General features: G+C 37.9%; 1 protein-coding gene across 6 annotated transcripts in view; it reads right to left on the reverse strand.

Annotated features, from left to right (window-relative positions):
• ANKIB1 (ankyrin repeat and IBR domain containing 1) overlaps positions 1-25,420 on the reverse strand; it is a 102,807-nt gene that overhangs the window by 38,935 nt on the left and 38,452 nt on the right. For 5 of the 6 annotated variants that reach the window (XM_036429473.2, XM_045578441.1, XM_036429471.2 and 2 more), the window contains exons 3-5: positions 24,693-24,993; positions 16,062-16,244; positions 4,220-4,337 (exon numbers count right to left, since the gene is read on the reverse strand). In XM_036429473.2, coding sequence (XP_036285366.1) covers positions 4,220-4,337; positions 16,062-16,244; positions 24,693-24,993 — 602 coding nt within the window. The remainder of the gene's footprint in view (positions 1-4,219; positions 4,338-16,061; positions 16,245-24,692; positions 24,994-25,420) is intronic. The other variant, XM_036429472.2, reaches the window with a different exon arrangement.

Below are 25,420 nucleotides of genomic sequence, written 5' to 3' on the forward strand. Positions count from 1 at the left end.
AGCTCCATGCTATTAATGAGTGTGAGTGGGGCCAGTGCTGGGAGCAGGGCTGCCAGCAGACAGGGGAGGGGGCCATGGCAGGAGGGACTGGGTGGGGGTGCAGAGGATGGGCCAGACCCACCCCTGCACCCACTGCAGCCTTGTGGCCCACAGTTCCTTTCAAGATGCACGAATTCGTGAGCTGGGCCCCTAGTCTATAATAAAAGCATAATATGATAATTAGACCTGTCAGCTGAATGACCTTTTGGATGACCTTCCGGACGAAGCCCTGGTGGTGGGGGGCAGAGGCAGAGGTGGTTAGGGGCGATCAAGCAGGCAGGTGAGTGGTCAGGGGCAGTAAGGCAGGCAGGCAGAGGGAGTCAGGGGCAATCAGGCAGGAAGGTGAGTAATTAGGGGCAATCAGGCAGAGGGGTTAGAAGCAAGCGGTCCGGATTGTGAGAGGGTGCAGGTCGGGCTAAGGGACCCCCAAGCCCATGCTCGAATTTCAAGCACTGGGCCTCTAGTAGTTTAATAAGGAGAAAGACCTTAAAGGAAAATCAACACATTTAATAAACAATCATCAATGTCAGAAGAGACATGAAGAAGAGAGAGAGAGAGGATCCAGTCAGAGAAGGTGACTGGGAAAATGGCCTGGAGAGACATCTGAAGGATAAGTAGGATTTACCTAGGTAAAAGGTAGAGAGGAAGACATCCTGGACAGATGATAGCGTGTTCAAAGACCTTGTGGCAGAAGGGAAGGTCGCAACCTCATGAAATTAAAAAGATCAATGTAACTGCAGCATGGAGACTAGAGAGGAAGCACTGTGTGAGATGAGGCTGACGAAATAGGGGCTGGCTATGCAGGACTTCCTTTAATAACATTGCTATTATTAGTTTAGTAGTGATAGGAAGTCAGTGAAAAGTAGGGTGTGGAGTTAGGAAAGACAGGTTTTCATGAATGCATTTGAAAAGATCAGTCTGACTACAGTAGGGAAAACAAAGAAACAAATGAAGAAATTGGATAGGGCAAAATTGGAGGGAAGGTTGAGCAGGCTTTTGGGTAGTATAAGTGAAAGATGATGGCAGCTGGAGCTAGGTGGTTGGTTGTAGTGTGGAAGAAGATAAAGGTAGAAGTTTACAATTTGAGGTGAAACTGACAACTTGGTGAAAACAGGATATTGAGTCTAAAGGAGAGGAAATGTCAAAGTTAGTGTCCAGGTTTACCCAATTGGTTGGTTGGTACTGCCAAATATGTAAATAGGGAATACCAGAGAATCAGGCAGAGCATTTATTTCTCCTACATTTATTTCTCCATGCTCTTTCCTTTTTCTGACTGTCTGGCTGGAATGGAAATAATCCCCAGAATGAAGCTTGGAAATCACTTTGTATAAGATAGCAAAGTCTCAATCAATTAAGGTTCCTGAATAAATGTGTGAACAAAATCCCTTTCCCACTTCTAACCATGAAGAGAAACACTTTTGATTATTATATGATTAATAAATGTTTACTGTGTTTGAGTTTATACTTTTCTTTCAACAGTTAGCCTACCCTAAACTAATGCAACTGTCATGTCATGGCTCCCCACTAATGGACTGCTTCCACTTTTCTGCCAGATTTATAGTATATTTAAATGTACCCTCTGTAATTAAAAGCTCAAGGATATGCTTTCTCGTGCTGGGAAACTTATGCTAAAGAAACACAACTTAAGATAGTCTGTGCTTCTGTAGAAGTTTTTATATAATGACTGTTAAGCATTATTACTGGCTAAAAAGAAAATATTTTATCTTTAAATTTTATTATTTTAAAAGCTATTCTGAATTTCATGTTTGGCCCTGGTTTAAATTTGTTTCCAAATGATTTACTTCAAGTTTGGAAAGATGACAATGAAGAAATGTAATTTTATAATAAAAAGGTGAATTTAAAAATATATATATAAATAACACTTCAGCTATATTGTCTACTTATTCTATTATTATTTCTGAGGATTTAATCTATGTCAGATATTATAGAAATGGACAAACAAAAACAATGAAAGCTGCCTTCTAAGAGCTCCCAGGTTAATATAGAGGGAAAAGCAAATAGATTATCACAATATTCTATTCTAAGTGTATGGCTTTGATATGCACAGGATATAATGGGAATAGACAGGAAGGGTCTCAAAGCAGACTTGGGACCAAATGAGAAGAAAAGGTTTCCTGGAAGAGGTGATTTCTAAAGACAAGTAAGAGTAGGAAAGTAAAAAAGTGGTGCCTGGCTGGCGAGGCTCAGTGGCTGAGCATCAACCTATGAATCAGGAGGTCATCGTTTGATTCCCAGTCAGGACATATGTCCAGGTTGCGGGCTCTATCCCCAGATGGGGGAAGGAGGACATGCAGGAGGCAGCCCCCCCAATGCCATCATTGATTCATTGATGTTTCTATATCTCTCTCCCTCTCTCTTCCTCTCTGAAATAAATAGATACTAAAAATAAAAAGAAGCAGGAAGATTGATAGCCTCAGTAAAGAAACCTATGTCATGAAGAAGATCTACTAGAGAGTCTGGATGATTGTAAGTCTGTGGAAAGCCAGTGAAGGGCTTTTCAGCAGGGGAGTAAGATGCTCAAATGTGCATTAAAAAAAAAAAAAAAAAAAAAAAAAAAAAGTCTAAAGGCAAAGAAAGAGGAAAGGAAACACTGGAAACCTGGACTCGGGAGACTACAGTTAAATGAAAACTAATGATGGCCTGAATTTAAGTTGGTGGAAGTGGGAATATCATAGAATCAGTTAGGGAGGGTCGGAGGAGGATCAGAGAAATTTAGGAAGAGAAATAAGACTGTGGCCAAATATAATAGAAATGGAGGAGTCAAATATGACTTTCAAGTTTTTGGCTACAGTAATTAGATAAATGCTGGTGCCCATGTATTAAGGCAATGGGAAAAATGACAAGTTCAGGGTAAACATCTTGAGAATGAGAAAATGTTAAACAGACAGTTAGAAATACAGCCTTGAATACCTAATCAAATCAGGTTGTAGATATATTCTTTACTGTTCAGATGGTATTTGAAATCTTTGGTTTCATTAGATAAATGTACATAGCAATGTAGGCTTGTTTACAACACACTTTTTTATGCCCTATCCTCACCTAATGACTTGGACTCTCAAGAATTAATCCTAAGAACCTCTGGTTAGTTTCCCAGGAAATTCTTATTTACTCTAAAATTTGACAGTTGCTGGTTATAAAGTAAAAACGAGTGTCAAGTACAGTACTCCAGGAAATATAATATTAAAGGTAACAATTCTGGAGGACTATATACTAAATTATTCATGGTGGTGATAAAAAAATAATGAAACATGGAGTTTCAAATTTTCTTCTGATCAAATGATTATATCAAAAAATTTTGAAGTTAACTGTCTATTTTAGTATAAATTAATTTATAGTTAAGCCGAAACCAGTTTGGCTCAGTGGATAGAGCATCGGCCTGTGGACTGAAAGGTCCCAGGTTCGATTCCGGTCAAGGGCATGTAGCTTGGTTGTGGGCACATCCCCAGTAGGGGGTGTGCAAGAGACAGCTGATCAATGTTTCTCATCGATGTTTCTAACTCTCTATCCCTCTCTGTAAAAAATCAATAAAATGTATATTTTTTAAAATTTATAGTTAAAATTGTCTTTGAAACCAAGCACAATGTTAAATATCAAATGTGCAAAGAAAGGGTCCATATATCCAGCTCAGCATGTGACAACTCCCAGAATGGCTATGCTAAGTGTCAAGCTGAGTACTTTTCCTAAGAAAAATGAGTAATTCCTTCAAAACAAACCTTAAGAGGGGATAGTATATTCTTCCATTGACTCTACAATTTTGCTTTGTGCATTTCATGGTGAGAAACAGCTTTTATATAAAATAAAGAGATAATACTAATAACACAATTGTTAAGTATTTAATTGACAAGTAAAACCTGGACTGGGACTATGGATTGCAATGCTCAAAACTGCTCAAATCAGTTACATTTCTAAAATTAGACAAACTATAGGGTTGGTTTAGTAGCTTGATTCTTAAATAGAAATTTCCCATTTTTCCTCTGTGATTTACAGCTAGTTTGCACTTCAAAACACAAAATATTATAAAGATGCTAGGTACTGTAATCACTGCCCAAAGATCGACTCAGGCTTGTTTAACAAACTATTATTTTAAAATAGCCATATTTTAACTCTGAAAAGCTTCAAAAGGCACCCATATGATTAGAAGCACAACGTGTTTCATTACCATGAGCTCGAAGTAAAGCTTCCGCAGTAAACAGTGGAGCCTGGAGCATGTCTGCAGTTTCCACAATAAGCATATCTTTCAATCTTCGAAGATCCTGAGGCCTTAATCCTTCATATGGCTTTGAAAAGAAGGAAAACAAAGTTAAATTGTCCATTATACTCTTAGGAAGTTCAAAATGCCTATAAACAAAAGATTATTATTTATTTGATCTTTCAGTTTCAGTTTGGTTATGGAAATTCAAAAGGTTCTGTATGCTCCACTATCATGGACTTCAAACTACTCTTTCTCAGGTCTTTTTAAACTGAAAAATGAATGCCAGGGATCATGCATCTTATTATCATACTATAATGAAAAGACCATTTTGAAAATTTGGATAATACATCGAGCAATCATGATTGATGTTCTCAAGTATTTTTATCTAGTTTTGTTGCAAACCAATTATAAATAAATATGTGTTAATTTAAGCAGTTTTAATCACGAAACCACAAAACATTTACGCTTAAGAACCGATTTAGACTGCTAGTGGGATTATATAATACCTATTAATTAGTTTGGAGAGAAGTAACTAATCTATACTATTCAAACTTTTTACCCATAAATACATTAGTTCAATATGTTTATTCTAGTGTTCATGAATGTTCCCTAGTTTTCATATAGGTGTTATATTACCTCAGGTTTTTTTTACTATCTTTTACCTATCTTTTTTGTTATTGTTTTAACAGAAAATGTATAAAGAATAAAATAACATATCGAACTATTCAATTATTGACAACATTGTTTCTTATTTAAGTCACTTTAAAAACAAAATGAAACAAAAGAAGCAAAACCTCATAATCTGTGACCTGTTAGCCTAGTACACTTCCTTAATTTCCCTCATCCTTGCCTGTGACAATCACTACCATGAATTTGATTGATAGCTGCCATAATATTATGGCATAACATTATATATATAAAAGCAAACTGCTTTTAAATTTTATTGTGTTTGCATTATTAATACTGATATACATATCTATTTCAATCCTTAAACAGTTTTAAGCATGCTGCATGCAATATGCATAGAACTGAAGCATAGTAACCTCCATTTTGTGTAAAAACTGCTGTTTGAAATTTTAACCCTGCTATTTTGGTTTCTGTAAACACTTGCTTACTTAAATAATAGGGGAAAGTAAGACTACTCCCATTCCAGAGAGGCCATAAACTATGCCCCAGGCAGAGTTGTTAGTGCTGGTGTCAGGTGAGGCCTTGAGATATTGTCTCATGGCCCCATCCCAAAACACAGGCCTTCTTTCTCAGAAGGTCTGGAAGTCTGGTCCCAAATTTGAAAGACAATGAGCTGAAAAAAGTATAAATAGAAAAGACTTCTACCAAGTTGGGGCCCAGAATTTGACATAGATATTCTACTCTGAGCCGGCTAGCGCTACGATAATAAAAAAAATTTCAAATTAATTTGGCTTATTAAGGCGTCTCATGTCGGCTCACTGATTTACAACATAACAGAACTAAAAGCAAAAGCTTAAAAAGCAGTAGAAATTACCAAGTACTTATCAGAATAACAACCATTGAGGATGTCCTCTGGTAGCATCTATCACAGTCTCCATTGTGATAGGTAGCAAAACACACCCATTGTAGTTGACTTACAGATATTTTAAAATTAGATATTATCTTTATTTCTTGCTTTCTTTTTTTGGTAAATCATTTCATCAATTCTCAGTTAATCCTGTATGACTGGGACTCTATTAACCAGGAATAATTTCTCAGTTGACATGTTTATTTTCTTTCTTTTAAAAAAATTCTTTATTGTTGAAATATTACATATGTCCCTTTTGCCCCACAGACTAGACATTCACCCCTGTTTCTTGCTCCTTACATATCTTCTAGCAGGAACACATATATAGGCAATGTATGTATTAATGACAGAAAAGAGTAACAGACTTGACTGTGTAAATGTCTGCCAAGTTTTAAACATAAAAATTGCATTACTTTTAAATTTAGCAAAGTGTCTATGGCCAATAAGAGAATATACTCAATATTGGAAAGATTTCAGTGAGATGGCCCTCTGATACCTTGTGGGTAAAAATAAAAATTGGTATATCATTTAACAACCAAGCATGTATTATGAATCTTTAAAACAATTATCTTTGACCCAGAAATTTGTAGAAATCTACCCTAAAGTATAATCATAAATGTGGGGGAAATTGTAGTCATTTGCAATGTTTGTTATAAAAATGACAAAATGTAAGTAAACTAAGTGTACATTAAAGGAGATATAGGACATTTACAAGTTAGAATAGTCTGCAGTCATTCAAGATGATTGGCATGATGAATTTGTAAATATTAAGAAAGGCTAAGAAAATCTTTGCCTAGGTAGCTTCAGTTGGTTACATCATCATCCCATACACAAGGTTTTGGGTTCAATCCCCACTTGGGGCACATGTAAGAAACAACCAATGAATGTATAAATAAGTGGAACAACAAATTGATGCCTCCCCCCCCCCTCCCTCTCTCTCTCTCTCTCTCTCTCTCTTCTTCCTGCCCCCCCAAATCAATAATAATAAAAATAGAAATGCTAATGAGGAAAGAAACTGTAAGATATAAAATATCACTCCAGTTATGAAAAATGGAAGACAATCCTGCACAATGTTACAAGGATTATTTATAAGTAGTAGAACAATAAACATTTCATTCTGCTTTTTATGCAGAACATGTTTTGTAGGAAAAAAATAATAAAAAATAAAAGATAAATCACTGGAGATGTTAGAACTTTCAACAGTGGCAGAGCATACACGCAGTTTGCACTGCTATTCCTTTTAAAAATAGTGAAAACCTATGCTAAATACATTTCGTATGACAATGCATTGTCTACTGCATCTATGTATGCATTCACATATACTGCTATGAACCTCTACATATACAGATATCATATGAACATAACTAGAAAAAAAAGAAAAGAAAAGAAAATTTAACCTCTTCTATATAGGGGTACCATTAACTACAAAAGAAAAAAAATTGCAAGTAAATCCAAACCATTGTTTGAAAAGCTCCTCAAATCATCATGTACAGGTAACTTGTGAATCACACATTCCCTTGCAAAAACCTAACAAGTCCTTTTATGGTTAAACTAGAGGCCCTCAGCCTGCCCTGCTCCCTCTCACAGTCGGGGAGCCCTCAGGGATGGGAGGTGACCCAGTGATCAGGGGAAGGTGACGCCCCATCACACCTCTGATGCTGCCACTTCTGGCAGCACAAGCCTCAGCTGGCCCTGGTTATCTGAGCCTTGGGTGGCCCTGGGTGGCTAGGCAGCCGCAATCAGAGGCTTACCTGCACCTCAGGTCAGCCCTGGGTGCCGCCATTTTGTGGCTGTGGGCGCTGCCATCTTTGAGGGTGGGACAGTCAATTAGCGTATTCCCTCCTTATTGGCTGTGGGTGCTTGCATCTTTGTGATGGTGTGAGGGTCAGTTAGCATATTCCTTCTATTAGATAGGATTTGTAGTACTCATTCCAGGCTAGAAATTATACATTATGTATATCATTGCTTCTAAAAAATGGAGTTCCAAATTCCCAGGTACCTCTCTTAAATTAGCAGAGGGTGAATATTTCTTGGTATTTCTAGTGGTGGCAATTGTGTATTTCCTGGTATTTTGTTAAAAAAAAATTTTTTTCCCAGAATAACCATCCTTCTACCTCATTTATGTTGAGCAAAATAAGATTTAACTTTAGAAATATTAACGAAGTGATAAAAAAAAGCAATCTGCATAAAGTTTCTTTAAAATGCAGTTTTAAAATCTTAAATAGGTTACAATAGAAGAAAAATAGTTCTTGAAGGAGAAAGACATGCTGCCTTCATGAGTATGTAAGATATTCACTCTGAATCTCTGCAACAGAACTATAATTAGGTCATGTGAAGCATTTCAATACAATGCTCAGTCCCAAGTGGGCACCAGTCCTTGCTTCTGCAGGAAGGATTAAAGCGAAGGTGCCTTTCTCTTTCCTGTTGCAAAGACAAACTGCTTCTACTTTCAGATTAAACACAAATAACCTTCAAAGCAGTCAGTCCTGATACAAAGAAGGAAAAAGAAACCTAATTTAAAAAGAGTATGAAAATGACTTTTTGTTTGTTTTTAAATGTTTTTTAAAAATTGATTTTAGAGAGAAAGGGAGAGGAATAGAGAGAGAGAAACATCAGTGGGCTGCCTCCTGTATGACCCCTACTGGGGATCAAGCCTGCAACCCAGGCATGTGCCCTGACTGAGAATCAAAGCGGTGACCTCATGCTTCATGGCTTGACACTCAATCACTGAGCCACACCAACTGGGCTGAAAGTGCCTCTTTTGCATCTGTACGTACTATTGCTATAAAAATATCGCCAAAGAAATGCAAAACAGCCCAACATACAAACTAAACCACTTTGATACCATGTATAAAGTGATAGTACCTTCAAAATATAACCTAATAGAGTAATAAGCAAATTAACCATCACTCAGCCACACAAGCCACACCCCCCAACCAGAGTATGCAAATTAACAACAAAGATGGCGGTTAATTTGAATACACAAAGGAAGAGAGGAGTGAAAACTGAAGACCGCATAGAAGGAAGAGGGAGGGGAAGTAGAAAGCAAGGTGGCTGTGGCTGCTGGAGGGAAAGCACTGGCAGTGCGTGTGGAGCGGGGCAAGGCGTGCAGCTGCAGAGATGATGAAGGAGGTAACCTTGGGCACGGTGGGGTGGGCAGGCCCTGTCCATCCCGCCCTGCTTGCTTTAGGTGGGGGGGGGGGGGGCAAGAGAGGCAGAGGCTTTAGGCTTGGGGAGGGACTGAGCTTGGGATTGGAAGAAAGGGGAAAATATCAATGGAAACATATCCTCAGATGAGGATAAAAAGAAAAATAAAGAAAGAAATGTCATATCCGACCTAACTGGTTTGGAGTATCGGCCTGCAGACTCAAGGGTCCCAGGTTTGATTCTGGTCAAGGGCATGTACCAGTAAGGGGTGTACAGGAGGCAGCTGATAGATGTTTCTCTCTCATAGATGTTTCTAATTCTCTATCCCTCTCCCTTCCTCTCTGTAAAAGAAAATCAATAAAATATATTTTTAAAAAAGAAAAAGAAATGTCATATCCTATGAAAGACACATCTTAAAAATGCTTAAAGAAAGTTGTCATTTTTCATGGTGAAGGGACTGGAGTCCGTGTTGATGAAAATACCTTAGCAGCTGTGGTGACTGGCAGTGACTGCAGCAGTGGGGTGATGGGGCTGGTGATAAGAATGTTTTTGAACTAGATACAGGTGGTGGTTGTACAACATTGTGAATATACTAGAGGCCACTGAACCGTACATTTTAAAATGGTTAATTTTAAGTTATTTGAGTTTCATAACAGTTTTTAAAAACAATGTTTGGTTTTTAAAAACTGTTAAAAAACATTCTCAGCCCCTTCCCCTGATCAGCCCAGTCACCTCCCGCAAACGGAGGCCACACTGTGGCTTAGGTCTGCTCCCAATGGGGAGCGGGCTTAAGCCATCCATAGGACATCCCCTGAGGGCTCCCAGTATGTGATAGGGGGCAAGCTAGGCTGAGGGACCACGCCCCAGTGCACGAATTTCATTCACCGGGCCCCTACTTGTTTCAGAAAAGACTATGACAAAGGAGTTATGAAAGAAGTATTTCTTTTTTCTCACAATGAAAATAGCTGTCCCCTCCCTCCAATTATATAGGTAAAACATGTTCATTGTTAAAAAATGAAAAAATGAGTACTTCTTTACCAAAATATAATGTAATTGTTAAAATTTTAAGACACTCAGGGAAAGGAGAGGATATTTCCAATTCATTTTAATACGAATCTCTCCTTAATGATCTATGAGCTTAGCCTGGAAGAGAGGGGAACAAATAGCTAGAGAATGCCTTTAGGATTCTGAGACTCTTCCCTTCATTTTAGTTTCCATGCTACTTACTCAGCTGTTCTCATCTGGCTATCAAGACCTATGCTACCCTAATGTGTACTTTGACTAAGAGGAAGGCACATGGAGTACATTAAGCCTTATGCTAACTGGGGTAGCTAATTAAGGCAAAGTCCAGCATATAAATTTCCTACCAGAAAAAGAGTCTGGAACCTTCCTGAATTACAGATTGGAAGGTGGGAATCTTTAGATGACTTTCATAGCAGTGCAATGTTCAGTTTCCCCTTCATTTACCTAGGTACAAACACACACTCCACTCCTACAGCCTGTCCTCTATGAGGCCCATTACTTACTAGTTTCTCTGCTCTTTCTTGGGGCTCCCATAAATCCAACACACTGCTCTCAGTCATCACTCTAATACATCATCTTGTTTTTATTTTTTTATGGCTGTTACCATTCTCAGAAATCATGTTCATTTATTTTTAAACTTATTTGTGTGTGTCTCTCTATTCATGATGAAACATAAGCCCATAGAAGGCAGGAGTTTATCTTTGTTCCTCACTGAATCGCTAAGCTCCTAAAACATTGTCTGGCAGAGCAGTTACTCAGTTTTGTAGAATGAATAAATGAAGTAGATTTTACATTTATAAACTAATCATGCAGAGGAAAGAGCTCAACTAAAATGTGTCAATAAGAAATTACAGAGATAGAGACAACCAAGATGGCGGCATAGGGCAGACACCCAAATGCAGCCTTCCACAACAAGTTTGAATTTAGAACTGAAAAACGGGGGAAACATCACCCTGAAGCGCCGGATGGCTGGCTGAAGGGAGGCTCTACCATCTGGGAAGGAGAGAGAAGGCGCGCTGAACCTCAGTAACTGTGAAGGTACGGAAAACTGTGTGCGTGAAAAAGCGGCCGCAGAGTTCGCTGCCAGCTGGCTTGCAGAGCGTGGAGAGGGCGGGCCGAGTTCGCTACCAGCTTACTCCCTGTGCGCGGAGAGGGCAGACAGCTAATGCGTGGCTGGCTTTCTTGTTCAGGAGGAAAACAAAACCACCCTATTGCGCTGACAGACGGCCCCAGACAGGGAGAGGCCAGTCTCTCAGGCAGTGGGCAGAGATCTCTCGGAGGTGTGTGAAGCCAGCGGCCATTACTGCGGGACTCAGAAACCAGGCCCTCGTAGGGAGGGGCTGAATAAAGGAAGTCTGCACCACCCGAGACTACACCCCATCCAAGCAGAGCATAGAGGCCCTTCCAGAGGCTAGCTCCCTTGTTCGCTGCCAATAGGACTCTCCTAGGGAGGGGCAGACAGGAATCTAAAGATTGTCTGCGCCTATACCAAAGAGGTGCGCGTGCCTACAACCAATTGTGCGGGATTCAACAAAGCTTGTCTATGCCACCCCGAGACTCCGCTCATCCAAGCAGAATACAGAAACCCTCCTAGCTGAGACACTTCTGATCCTCATAGCCAATTGGCTTGGAGATCAACGCTTCCCAGTGATACCAACAACAAGCAAGGCTTAACAAGACTGCCCACCCATCCCACAAAGGGCTACACCAAGACTGTCCACCTCAGGTAACTGGGAGGCTGACTCATTGAACCATATAGGACACCTTAGCACACAAAGCCACCCTACCAACTCAGGGAAGCTGTGAAAATGCCAAGACAAGGAATTAGATCACAAACAAAAGAAATGGAGGAAAAGAAGAGACTGGATATAGAGTTCAAAACCACGCTTATAAGGTTTTTTAAGAATTTCCTAGAAAAGGTAGATAAGACCTATGAGGAGATGAAAAGGGATCAACAAGAACTAATAAGGGATCAACAAGAACTAATAAGGGATCAACATGAAATAAAGAATACATTGTCTGAAATAAAAAATATTATACAGAGTCCTAAAAACAAAATGGAAGATCGCAAGAATCAAGACAAAGATTTGGAACATAAAGAGCCAGAAGATACTCCTCCACAGAAGCAAGAAGTCAAGAGAATCCAGAAAGTTGAAGATGATTTAAGAAACCTCTGGGATAACTTCACGCGAACCAACATCAGAATTATGGGGGTCCCAGAAGATGAGAGAGAGCAAGATATCGAAAACATACTGAAAGAAATGACAGAAAACTTCCCCCACCTGGTAAAAGAATTAGACTTACAAGTCCAGGAAGCGCACAGAACTCCAAACAAAAGGAATCCAAAGAAGACCACACCAAGACACATCATAATTAAAATTCCAAGAGCAAAAGACAAAGAGAGAATATTAAAAGTAGCAAGAGCAAAGCAGGTAGTTACCTATAAAGGAGCACCCATATGATTGTCAGCTGATTTCTCAACAGAAACCATGCAGGCCAGACGAGAATGGCAAGAAATATTCAAGTTAATGAATAGCAAGAACCTACAGCCAAAAATAATCTACCCAGCAAAGCTATCACTCAGAATCGAAGGCCAGATAAAGAGCTTCACTAATAAAAAAAAAGCTAAAGGAGTTCATCACAGCGAAACCAAAATTATATGAATTGCTGAAGGGGGTTCTTTTAGAAGAGAAAGTAAATAAAGATAAAAACTATGAACAACAAATATGTAACTATCAACACGTGAATCTAAAAACCAAGGGAATTAAAAAAAAATCTTATGAACAATATTAACTGGTGAATATAATAGAATCAGAGGTATAGAAGGAGAGTGGACTGACGATTCTTGGGGAAAGGGGGAGAAGGGGGGAAAGGAAGAGACTGAACATAAACTGTGCACCTATGGATGAGGACAATGGGGGGTGGGGAAAGGGCAGAGGATGGGGTGGGAACCTGGTGGAGGGGGAAAAATGAGGAACTTTTATAATAATATGAAGAATAAACATTTATTAAAAAAAAAAGAAATTACAGAGATATAATATTATACACTCTCCAGATCATTAACTGAATAGAAAGAAGCCTTAGCTAAAATAAACACTGAACCTTGGGAACATAAATTTTAAAAAGTCCTAATTATGTAACTTAATACAATTACATAGCAGGTCGTAAAATCTAGCATAGACAGAATAATCCAAAAATTGATCAGGGTCAAAGATACAAAAATGAATTTTAAAAAAGCATTGTTTACATTCAAATAAAAAAACAAACACCAAACATTCTTTTTAAAAACTGTTACGAAACTCACATAACTTAAAATTTACCATTTTAAAGTGTAGGTTCAGTGGCCTCTAGTACATTCACAATGTTGTACAACCACCACCTGTATCTAGTTCCAAAACATTCTCATCACCCCAAAAGACACCCCATATCCATAAAATAGTCACATTCCTTCTTCCTCCCAGCCCCTGGCAATCACTAATGTACTTTTCATTTCTATGGATTTATTTACTCTGGACATTTCATATACATGGAGTTACTCAATATGTGCCGTTTTGTGCCTGACTTTTTTCACTTAGCATAATGTTTTTGAGATTGATCATATTTTTAGCATATGTTTAGTACTTCAGGTCTTTTTATGGCTGAGTAGTATTCCATTGCTTATATATATATCATTTTACCCATTTATGTGTTATAGACATTTTGGCTGTCTTCAAGTTTTGGCTATTGTGAGTAGGGCTCTTCAATTAGTGTCATATTGTTCTGTAAATATTTTTTCTTGTTCTGTAAATATTTTTGCCTTAACATAATAGTTTATTATAGTTATACTATGTTCATTTAGATATTAAATCTATTGATGAGTACCACTGTTTTTAAAATTTACTAATAAATTAAGATATCTTGATGAAAAGACCTAAATGTCGTTCAGTTTACTCACACCAACATTATTTCTAGAATACTATTGTTTAAATGTCTTGACTGAATTATTTTTATCAATTATTGCATTATAATTTCTATGTATGGGCTGTCAAAAGGTAGGCAGCATAGCAAATAGAGATTCTTAGATTTTTAAGTCATAAGAACCAGGTTCAGCTCCCTTTGGTCCAGATTAGTTATTCAATTATTTTCTGGTTTATCTTCCTCATTTTAAAAAAAGAAGGGGTCTTAATTGTCATTTCAAGGTTACTATGTGAATTCAACAACCACATTAAAGTGCTTAGGACATCAGCCTTCTCTCTATGTATACTTAATCTGAATAAATATTAAACAATCTAACTAAAGAATCACAAAAGGTAAAGAAACGGAAATCTTTTAATTCTAAGAAACTCAGTTCTTTTGCCGATTTGGAAAGTATAGCAGCCCCCAAACTGCTGGGAATTCATGGGAAAAAGAAAAGTAACAATACAATTAAACACAAAGAAGAGTAATAAAATTTCTTTTAGAATCAAGTTAGCACTGAACTTAAAATCAGGATCATTTGAGGAGGAAAAATTTATTGTGTCTTATATAGTTTTTCTATCTAAGAAATATCTATTGGTGCCTACTGTGTACTAGTGGATTAGACACTGAGTATACACTGTTGAGTAAGGCAAGTTAAGACCCTGGTCTTTGTGGAGTTGACAATCTAATAAGACAGAAAGGAAGTAAACAAGTAAACAAACATATAAAAAATAATTACAGCACATGATAAATGCTAAGAAGGATGAACAGGATATTATAATGAAGAATAATGGAAGGAGATGGACCTATTTTAGAAAGAATGATTAAAGACTGCCTATCTGAAAAAGTGATATTGAGTTAGTCAAGAGAGAAACTGGGAGATTTCAGACAAAAAAAAAAAAGCAAATGCAAAGTCTTGGTAGTCTAGGTATAGTAATTAGAGCAAAGGGAGTTAAGAAAAAATGTTTGACATAACACTGAAGAGGTAGGTAGTAGCCACACCGTAAAAGGTATTATATCTGAGTAAATAGTTTGGATTTTAAGTACCATAAAAAGTTACTAAGTGATTTAAGTGATATAACCTTGTTTTAATTTAAAACTGTCACTCTGGCTTCTGTGTACAAGACAGATTCTAAGGAAACCAGAATAGAAAGGAGACCAGTAAGGAAAAACTATTACATTAGCCCATATGAGAAATGAGGGTGGCAAGTGCCTAGGGAAGTAGGAGTGGAGAATGGGAGGAGTAAAACTGATTTAGGTTATAGTTTTCAAGGTAAAACTGACAGGATTCCCAGATTGTTTGGATGTTTATGCTGAACAACTCAGTAATACTTACTCAGATAAGAAAGACTTAAATGACTCTTGATGTCCATGATAATAAGTTCAATTACATCACAGAAGGGAAGAAAGAGGTATTCGGTAGGGACGGACAACAATTAAGTTGGTTTTTCCCATATAAAGATGGGAGACATGGTCTACAACTGCAGGGGACAGGGACAGGGCTGGGGAATAGTGATCAATGGAAAGACTGTTTAGCTGTTTTTGCTTTTTACAATAGGATTTATCAAAGCATGTTTGTTGACAAGAACAATCCAGAAGACAGAGAGACGGAGGAACAGAAGGATTGGAGTCTTGGATTAGTAGGAGCAGTTAGGATTCATACCACACATCAGCTTTTGTGCTTAAAAAAAAAAAAATATATATATATATATATATACACACACACACACACACATATATATACACATATATATATATATGTATATATATGTATTTATATTTTATTGATTTTTTACGAAGAGGAAGGGAGAGGGAGAGTTAGAAACATCAATGAGAGAGAAACATAGACCAGCTGTCTCCTGCATGCCCCCCACTGGGGATGTGCCCGCAAGCATGGTACATGCCTTTGACTGGAACCTGCAGTCCACAGGCCAATGCTCTATCCATTGAGCCAAACAGGTTAGGCCAGCTTTTCTTTTTATGTACACTCATGTATGTTAGAGGAAAGTTTAGACCTCCAGGTTTCTAAATGTATTTTTATACTTATGGCTATGTAGATGACTGGATATTTACCATTGCAAAAAAAACCACACAAACTAGGTTTTACACAAGAAAAAAGTTTTTAATTTAAAATCCATATAACTTTTTAATTAGAAAAACACACCTTACCTCTCGTTTGTCTAATGCAGCATACTCAGCTTCTATTTCTTCAGCTTCAGGATCTCGTGAGAATACCATTTGGGATTCCAGATTAAGAGCTAAATCTTTGTGGTGTTGCTTTTCAGCACAATCACAAGGAGTATCTTTATTTTCATTCTCAGCAAACAAGTCTCCTCCATGTTTTACTAAAAGCTAAAAAAGAGGTTTTTTTCAAAAACTTGCAACAATATATTTAAATAAGTTATTTTTATGTTAAAAATATAAAACCTTTAATAAAGAAAACACAACAAAAAATGCAATATTATGTTCCTGAAATGACAATAAAAGTTATTTAGATATTAGTTGCTTCTGATTTTAAGATTGGCAATTTTTGTTTATTAGTATTAAGATGATTTCCTTTGGTTAAAAATAAAAGCTACAACAACACAAATTTCTTATACTTTAAAAATAAAGTCATTTTGAAAATTAATTTTCAGAGAAAGAGAGAAATATCGATTTGTTGTTCCACTTATTTATCCATTCACTGATTGATTCTTATATGTGCCCTGACAGGGGATCAAACCTGCAACATTGGTGTATGGAAACAATACTCTAATCAACTGAGCTACCCGGCTAGAGCTAAAAAAGAAATTCATAAGCATTCTGCCCAATTCAAAAATAAAGTTTTACTTATCAGTAAAACAATTTATAGTTATTCAATGCTTTCCCTTTTATAAATTTCTAGGAATCATTCTTAAACAAGAAGGATACCAGTTACTTTAGCCACAAATACCTGGATGTCCTGACATAGGGGACAAAAATTTTTATTTGTATCATTTGTTATTCAGTCAAACACTGAAATGAAATTAGGATGAGCAAAACAGTTTTCAATATTCCTCAAAATAAGTGATAAAGGCTTCCGGTCAAGATGGCAGCATAGGTGAATGTGGTACACACATCCTTTCACAACCATATCAAAATTATAACTGAACAATTATCATTGAGAATAGCCTGAAATCTAGTGGAACAACTAAGGATGTAAAGAAGAAGTCACATCCAGACTGGTAGGAGGCAGAGGCTGGTCCTACACCCATATGGAGCACATAAAAACTGGAAGGAATATCTCATTTATGGAGGTTTCCTCTGAGGAGTGAGGTGTCCCAGTCTCTCACCAAGCCCCCTAGCCCAGGGTTCCTGTGCCAGAAAGAGAAATCCCCATAACTTCTGGCTGTAAAAATCAGTAGGGATTGAGGCTCAGGCTGCTGGAGTCTGGGCAGTCCTCTTAAAGGGCCCATGCATGGACTTGGACTCACTCCCTATGGTAGCAGCTTGAAAGGTACCAGGGACATATGGGAAGGAACTGAATTGTCTGGCCTGAGGGCGAGGTACACAGGAGCAGCTTTTTGCCAGGCAAAGTTAGTTAAAGGTGAGGCATGAGATTCTGCATTTCCGGCAAGTTTCCAAATCTTATATAATAAAGGAGTAATATGCAAATTATCCACCACTCTGCTATTCCCACCAGCCACACCCACCAGCCAATCAGAGCAAATATTAATATGTAAATTAAACCTAACCAAGATGGCTATGGCCACTTGGCAATGGAGGAAGCCAAGATTTCCACACACCCTGGCAGGCCCAGGCCTCTGCTTAAGGCTACAAAGTTTCAATTATAGAAGATACATACATTCCAACAGAAATGGCAGCAGCCAAGGAGCGAGAGGGAGGCTTGGCTCCGCTCCAGGCTACAAAGTTTCAATTATAGAAGGTAAATAAATCTGATACCAGGGTATCCGCTTGGGTCACCGGGGGGCGTGGCCAGCCTGAAAACCATCACAGGTCCATTGTCCAGGCCACCCCATTCCCTAGGAAGCCCCCACCCTGATTTGGGACAACCTTCAGGGCAAACCAGCTGGCCCCCACCCGTGCACAAGACCTCTATCCTATCTAATAAAAGAGTAATATGCAGATTGACCATCACTCCAAAATACAAGATGGCTGCCCCCATGTGGTCAAAGATCCTGCCCCCATGTGGACACAAGATGGCCACCACAAGATGGCCAGCAGGGGAGGGCAGTTGGGGGCGACCAAGCCTGCAGGGGAGGGCAGTTAGGGGTGACCAAGCTGGCAGAGGAGTAAAGTTGGGGGTGACCGAGCCTGCAGGAAGGGCAGTTGGGGGGGGGACCCAGGCCTGCAGGGGAGGGCAGTTAGAGGAGACCACGCTGGCAGAGGAGGAAACTTGGGGGTGACCAAGCCTGCAGGGAAGGGCAATTGGGGGGGACCCAGGCCAGCAGAGTAGGGCAATTGGGAGAACCTGGCCTGTAGGGGAGGGCAGTTATGGGTGACCAGGCCTGCAGGGGAAGGCAGTTAGGGGTGACCAGGCTGGCAGGGGAACAGTTAGGCATCAATCATGCTGACAGGGATGTGGTTAGGGGTGATCAGGCTGGCAGGCAGAAGAGGTTAGGAGCAATAAGGAAGGCAGGCAGGCAAGCAGTTGGGAGCCTGCAGTCCCGGATTGTGAGAGGGATGTATGACTGCCCCTGGGAGGTCCCAGATTGGAGAGGGTGCAGGCTGGGCTGAGGGACACCCCTTCCCCTGTGCATGAATTTTGTGCCCTGGGCCTCTAATGATTGATAACAGAACACCAGTTTCAGGATCATTCTGTGTATAGCAAGACCTTAAGAAACGCTACTTTATAATTACTCCATTCAAATCTGTCCTACATTACAACCATTAAGCTAATCTTAATGTATCTTCTTTTATAATAGCACTTCACCAATCAAAAATATTCAGTGACTCAATTTTCTATAAATAAATCCCAAATTCTTGACCTTGGCATTTTGTTTATTCTCCTTGTATGGACTCTATCTTCATTTTACAGGATCTGTCTTATCATTCCTTCCACAAAATATTTCAATCTATATATTTGAGACCTAGAATAGTGCTTTATAGAACTGTAATGTGCAAATAAATAGATAACACAGAGAACTTGCTTAAAACATCCCTGGAGTCTACCTTCTAGAGATTCTGACTTGGAATCTGGAAGTCTGGTGGATTATAATTATAACAAGCTCCCGGTAGTTACTGATGCTACAAGTCTGAGGGCCACATTTTGAATAGCCTTCTCTAAATACTTAAAAGTAAAACCATACCTACTCAAACCTTACTACTATTAACAGAAAATGGACCTGGGTGTGAGTTCTTGACTTTGTGTAGGTAAGATTTCACAATACAAGTCCAGGTGAGTTTTAGAGGACATTTATAAAGAGCTTCATAGATTTAAAATAAAATAAAAAGCTAAAGGAGTTCATCACCGCAAATCAGAGTTATATGAAATACTGAAAGGTATTCTTTAAGAAGAGGAAGAAGAAGAAAAAGGTAAAGATAAAAATTATGAACAACAAATACATATCTATCAACAAGTGAATCTAAAAATCAAGTGAATAAAAAATCTGATCAACAGAATAAACTGGTGAATATAATAGAATCAGTGGCATAGAAAGGGAGTGAACTGGCAATTCTCAGGGGGAAAGGGGTGCAGGAAGAGACTGGACAAAAATCATACATCTATGGATGAGGACAATGGGGGGGGGGGTAAGGTCAATGGGTGGGGTGGGAACCGGGTAGAGGGGAGCTATAGGAGGGGGGAAAAAGGAACAACTGTAATAATCTGAACAATAAAAGTTTATTAAAAGAAAAAAAAGTCAGAGAAAAGGGGACCTTGGAGAGAGGCTCAGGGGGGTTTCCCTGAGATGAATTACCACTGCCCATTGCTATCTTGTTTATAAGCCTCATGGGGTCCCTTATGCCTCATGGGGTTCCTTATGAGTTTAGAAGGTGTATGCCTGAGTGGGGGAAAGAACAGAGGAGGGGAGAGGTGCTGGTGTGCTCATGGTATGGGGAGGTTGAGCCATTGCGATTAATATGGCCCTTAGCATCATAATATTTTGGAGGCAATAACGAGATCATAATTTTCTTGATTAAAAATTAGAAAACTGAGTCCCAGAGAGGCAGAGTTACTCCACTGCTGAGCTGGGACCATAAATTCTGTATTCTTTTCAGTTTTAAAATTCCAGGTATTTTGCCGAAACCGGTTTGGCTCAGTGGATAGAGTAGGGGTGTCGAACTCAATCAGAGAAGGGGCCAAAGTCTAAAATCCAGCCTAAATCGCGGGCGAATGGTTTACTGAACAGTCATAAACTGTCCTTGTGATGGAAACGCAGCAGAGTGCAGTGATGACAGCGCGGTGCGGGCCACATTGCAAGGCCTGGCGGGACGGATTTGGCCCGCGGGCCTTGTGTTTGACACATGTGGGATAGAGCATCAGCCTGCAGACTGAAAGGTCCAGGGTTCGATTCAGGTCAAGGGCATGTACCTTGGTTGCGGGCACATCCCCAGTAGGGAGTGTTCAAGAGGCAGCTGATTGATGATCTTTCTCATCGATGTTTCTAACTCTCTATCCCTCTCTCTTCCTCTATGTAAAAAATCAATAAAATATATTTAAATAAATAAATAAATAAATAAATAAAATTCCAGGTATTTAAAATACAATATAATTAGGTAAAACTCTTCAGTGACCTGTGAATGATTTTTATGGCTTTTCAATGAAGTGTGAAATGCTTTGATAGCTGCCAAAGTGTCAAACAGGTTCTGTGGCTGGAAATGAAAAAGTGTGACTTAGCATCTTTGGTTTTCTAGTGACCTCTATTTGATCTGACAAGCAGCTACAATTAAAGCTGTGAATAAACAAATAGAACATGAATGCACAAAAAATACCTAAGATAATACTCATTTTAAAAAGATGCTTTTAAGCCCTATTTTTTTAAAAATACATCTCTATCATATCAACCATTTATTGAATCATTATGGCATGTGAAGCACTAATATAAATAAAATGAGGTCTCCTGACGAGGATTCTCTAGGGAGTTTGCCAAAAGGAGAAAAGTCACTGGATTTTAATTGGGCCATGCTAATGGACCTAACCACCATTCCTCTCCAAAGTCCATCTCTATTGCAAAGTAGAAAAACAAAAACTCTCAACAACTAAGAAAAAAGTCCATTATTTATTCTATTAAAGTCTTGGAAGATGTGTTTTAAAGGAGTTCCATTTTGTATAATCTTAAAGCATACAGCACTTGAAGATATTGATAATGTTATTTCATGTATTTAAAATAAATTTCTGAAGCTTTCCTTTTCCAGTTCTTTGCATAGTGCAGGGATCCACTGCAAATTAAGGCCTATGGGCCAAACCCAGCCTGTTGCTTGTTTCTGTATAAACTAAAAACTGTTTTTACATTTTAAGCAGTTGAAAAAAAATAAAAAGACTATTTATACTATGTATAAGAAATTTATGTGGGAGTGTCCATAAACAATGTTCTATTGAACACTGCCAGGCCTATTTGTTCTATGACTCCTTTTCGGTTGCAGAGTTGAACAATTGCCTAAAATATTTGCTATCTGGGCTTTTACAGAAAAAACGTTTGCTGATCCTCAGAACAATTCTTTGAAATATAAAAAAATTAGAATTAGAAGGGCTTTATTTATAGTTTGTCCTTAATTAATGTTTTAACATATAAGTATTTCCAATTCTTAAACCAATACAGTCCACTACTTTATCTCATAAATAATTTTGAATGATTAATATTTTTGAAACTCCAGATTTTCCTACTTAAGAAAATTGTGAAAATACCCCAAAGTGAAGGTTCAATGTAAGGACCTGGTGTTAGAAAGAGCAGACAACAGAAACAAAAGGAAGAGCTGGCCAAAAGAGACAAGAGCTCTGTCCTGCAAACAAGCAGCATGAGTTCGATGAAAACAAAACAAAACAAAACAGCTTGACCTTAGCCATGAAATAATCAATTTAGCCTTAGAGGCTTAAGATTCATAATCTCCAATAAATGGTTGATATGACAGAGGTTGTCATTTCACATTTATAAATTTCTAGGAATATTCCTTGAAATAAGCAATAAAGGCTTCTGGTCAAGATGGCAGCCTAGGTGAATGTGATACACATGTCCTCTCAGAACCACATCAAAATTACAACTGAACAATTAACATTGAGAACAGCCTGAATGTGGCTGTTTTTAGGGCTTTATAGGGCTTTATTTGGGAGGTTTTACATTAAGTCTAAGAGTTCCTCTGAATATATAGAAATAAAAAAAAGTCATCAAATGGTATGGTTTATGTAATATGATATGCTGATAAACAGTTAAAACATATACAGACATTCACATGAAGCAAATCATCAGGCCTGTCAGAGAGTTTAGAATAAAACCTGGCACCAATTTCATTCACTGAGCAAAAAATAATGCTGGTAAAAACATTATATGTGTTTTTGAACAATTTGATAAGAATGTTATTGCAAACATAGTTTAAAATCCATTACAGCTGAAACTGGTTTGGCTCAGTGGATAGAGCGTCAGTCTGCGGACTCAAGGGTCCCGGGTTTGATTCTGGTCAAGGGCATGTACCTTGGTTGGGGGCACATCCCCAGTAGGGGGTGTGCAAGAGGCAGCTGATCGATGACTCATCGATGTTTCTAACTCTCTATCTCTCTCCCTTCCTCTCTGTAAAAAATTAATAAAAATATTTAAAATCAATGTTTACTAAAGCAATGTTTATAGAATTTTTGGCAGTAAGATATTAAGGCAGCAAATTAAGAGTATTATTACTACTATGAAGAATGAGCTATAAAAAAGAAAAAAGAAAAAAAAAGATTGAGCTATTGTCTACTCTCACTCGCTTGAGAAATATGACGCAGTCCCATCAGTAATGGTCAGTCACTACAGCACGGATTCTTTCATGGGAGGTGGGCATAGAACAGTATACAAAAAGGCTTGTGTAAAAGCCTCAGGAATTCTGCCAATAGCCTCCTTTCCCCCCAAAATCCTGAATATCTTTCTACCAGGCTGTGAATCAATGTTAGAAAACATTGCCTGAAAAAAAAAAAGTTTCAAGTTAATAACTGTCACTGACTAACTAGTGGGCAAAGGTGACACAAACCCAAGAAATAAAACACTCTAAAAGATTAATAAATATCACAAATAATAATAGTAAACGAAAGATAAGGGTTTTAGAAATGAAAAGAATTGACACTTAAGATACAGTAAATAACTGTGAATAACAACAAAAAAAGATACACTAAAATCATTTAAATAACTGTAATATTTTAACCTGAGTAAGAAAATGAAGGGTATCCATATTTTTGGTATCAATTCAGAAGTATAAAGTATATATACATGAATAATATTAAGGAAATAGTAATTTTTCAGAAATATAATTTAACCTGATTATGATTGTTGCTGTTTTTTTCCAATAAAGGTCTACCTTTTGGAAAGGTAGATACTCTGTGATTTTATGGAGAGTGCTCCCCATCATAAATATATCTATACGAAAGAACTTTTATGAGTTATGTATAAATTGACATCAATGTAACTGAGAAAAACCTGTTATAAGTAGTGATGATCCTATAAAGAGAGTAATGATTTCTTATCTTAAGATTCTACATTATATGGCTGACCTTATCTAAGCCTGTTGTTAGATATCCTATATAATAAAAGGCTAATATGAAAATTGACTGAACGGCTGAAGGTCCGGTTGCTAAGACTCACACTGACAACCAGGAGGCAGATGCTCAATGCAGGAGCTGCCCTTGGTGGTCAGTGCGCTCAGCCAGAAGCCCAACTCATTCATGACTGGTGAGCACACAGGCAGCGGCAGTGGCCTCTCCTGCCCCTGCCTCTGCCTCTGCGGCAGCACTGAGGATGTCAGTCTGTGAAAAGATACCAGCAGGACTGAGGGACCCCTCCCCCCACCTCAGCGGTGCACAAATGTTGTGCACTGGGCCTTTAGATAGATATATATAGATATAAATATGAAATATATAGAAGAAGCTCAAATACAATATTCAGGAATACTTTAATACCCATTAAACAGAAAAAGAAACACATTTTAAAATTATCAATGATTTTTAAAAGACCCCAATAAATGTATTCATTAATATTCATCCCTTGCTTAATGATCAATTCTAGATCTATAACTATAGTTTCTATTGCCAAGAGTTGCCATACCCAATATGCATAAATTTTATTATACAAAGTCTACTAAAAATCAGCAAAAAAGTAGAAAAGCTACTTTTTACTAAAGCTATTACTCTCAATATGATAGTGTTTAATTGATTACTATTATCTTCAAGGATGTTAGCAAATTTTCAATTGCTCTTGATACCGTTTTATTCCCAAGGTTTACGGTGTAACTGTGGATTTGTTTTTAATATTTCCCCTAAAACTGGGGAATGACTATGTAAAAGAAATCCTGCTTTTTTTTTAGAACCACAAAAGGGATAAAAACAACTAGGAAAATTAACTGTTAAGATAAGCAAAACATGCTCGGGTTGGTTGCTCAGTGGTTAGAGCATCAGACTTTAAACCTAAGGGTTGTGGTCAAAAGTGCATACCTGGGTTACAGGTTTGACTCCAGCCCTCTGTCCAGCCCTGTGTCTCCCTCCCTCCCTTCTAGACTCTCTAAAAAAAATCGAAGGAAAAAATATCCTTGGATGAAGATCAAAATAAATAAGTTTTAAAAAAGCAAAAGAAACACTGAATATTACATATTTTCAAGACAAAAATTTTACCGTGCAGAATATTTAAAACAATGAAGTTTTACCTCTACACAGGTTTTCATCCCTGAGGCAGCAGCATAATGCAGGGGTGTGTTTTTTTTGTTATCGACAGCATCAATAGCTGCTCTCTCATATTCGCCTTGGTCAAGTTTTGCTCCTTTCCATCTTAAGATCATCTGCAGACAATCTGCTCTTCTGAAATCATCTTCCATGGGGCGTGCTAAACGAGGATGAAGGGCTCCTTCAGATATCATAATTTGAGGTCCCATACACAACAAATGCATAGATGTTTCATTGTGCACATTCCGTTTATTTGGATTTCCATCTCTACCAAAAAGAAAAGTCCTAAAGTAGTAAAGAAAGAAAGAACAAACACCAGTTATTTCCTACTTTGAAATAAGAATACATAGAAGATAAAAAATTTAAAAGGTAATTATGAATATGCACATTTGATATAATACCAAAAGTTTAACAAGTTGTCATTTATTGCTTATCAAACTTAAAGATTACTGTTCAGATTCTGAAATTAATATCAATGAACCTTCTATACTGCTACATTAAAATTCATTGCTCTGTCTTGCATTATAAATAATCTTTTACCCGTGCATAATTTTTAAAAATCATATACAGTGTGATCTTCTGAAAAGTACTGATTCACTGAGTTATGCAGATTTTCTCATTGTTGTCACTTTTAATTTAAAATATTTTCTTAAAAGCGTATTAGTTTTTCTTATTTATTTCAGAGAGAAAGAAAGTGGGAAAGAGATAGAAA

Source organism: Pipistrellus kuhlii, unplaced genomic scaffold (assembly GCF_014108245.1).
Source record: "Pipistrellus kuhlii isolate mPipKuh1 unplaced genomic scaffold, mPipKuh1.p scaffold_m20_p_10, whole genome shotgun sequence".
NCBI classification, from domain to species: Eukaryota; Metazoa; Chordata; class Mammalia; order Chiroptera; family Vespertilionidae; genus Pipistrellus; species Pipistrellus kuhlii.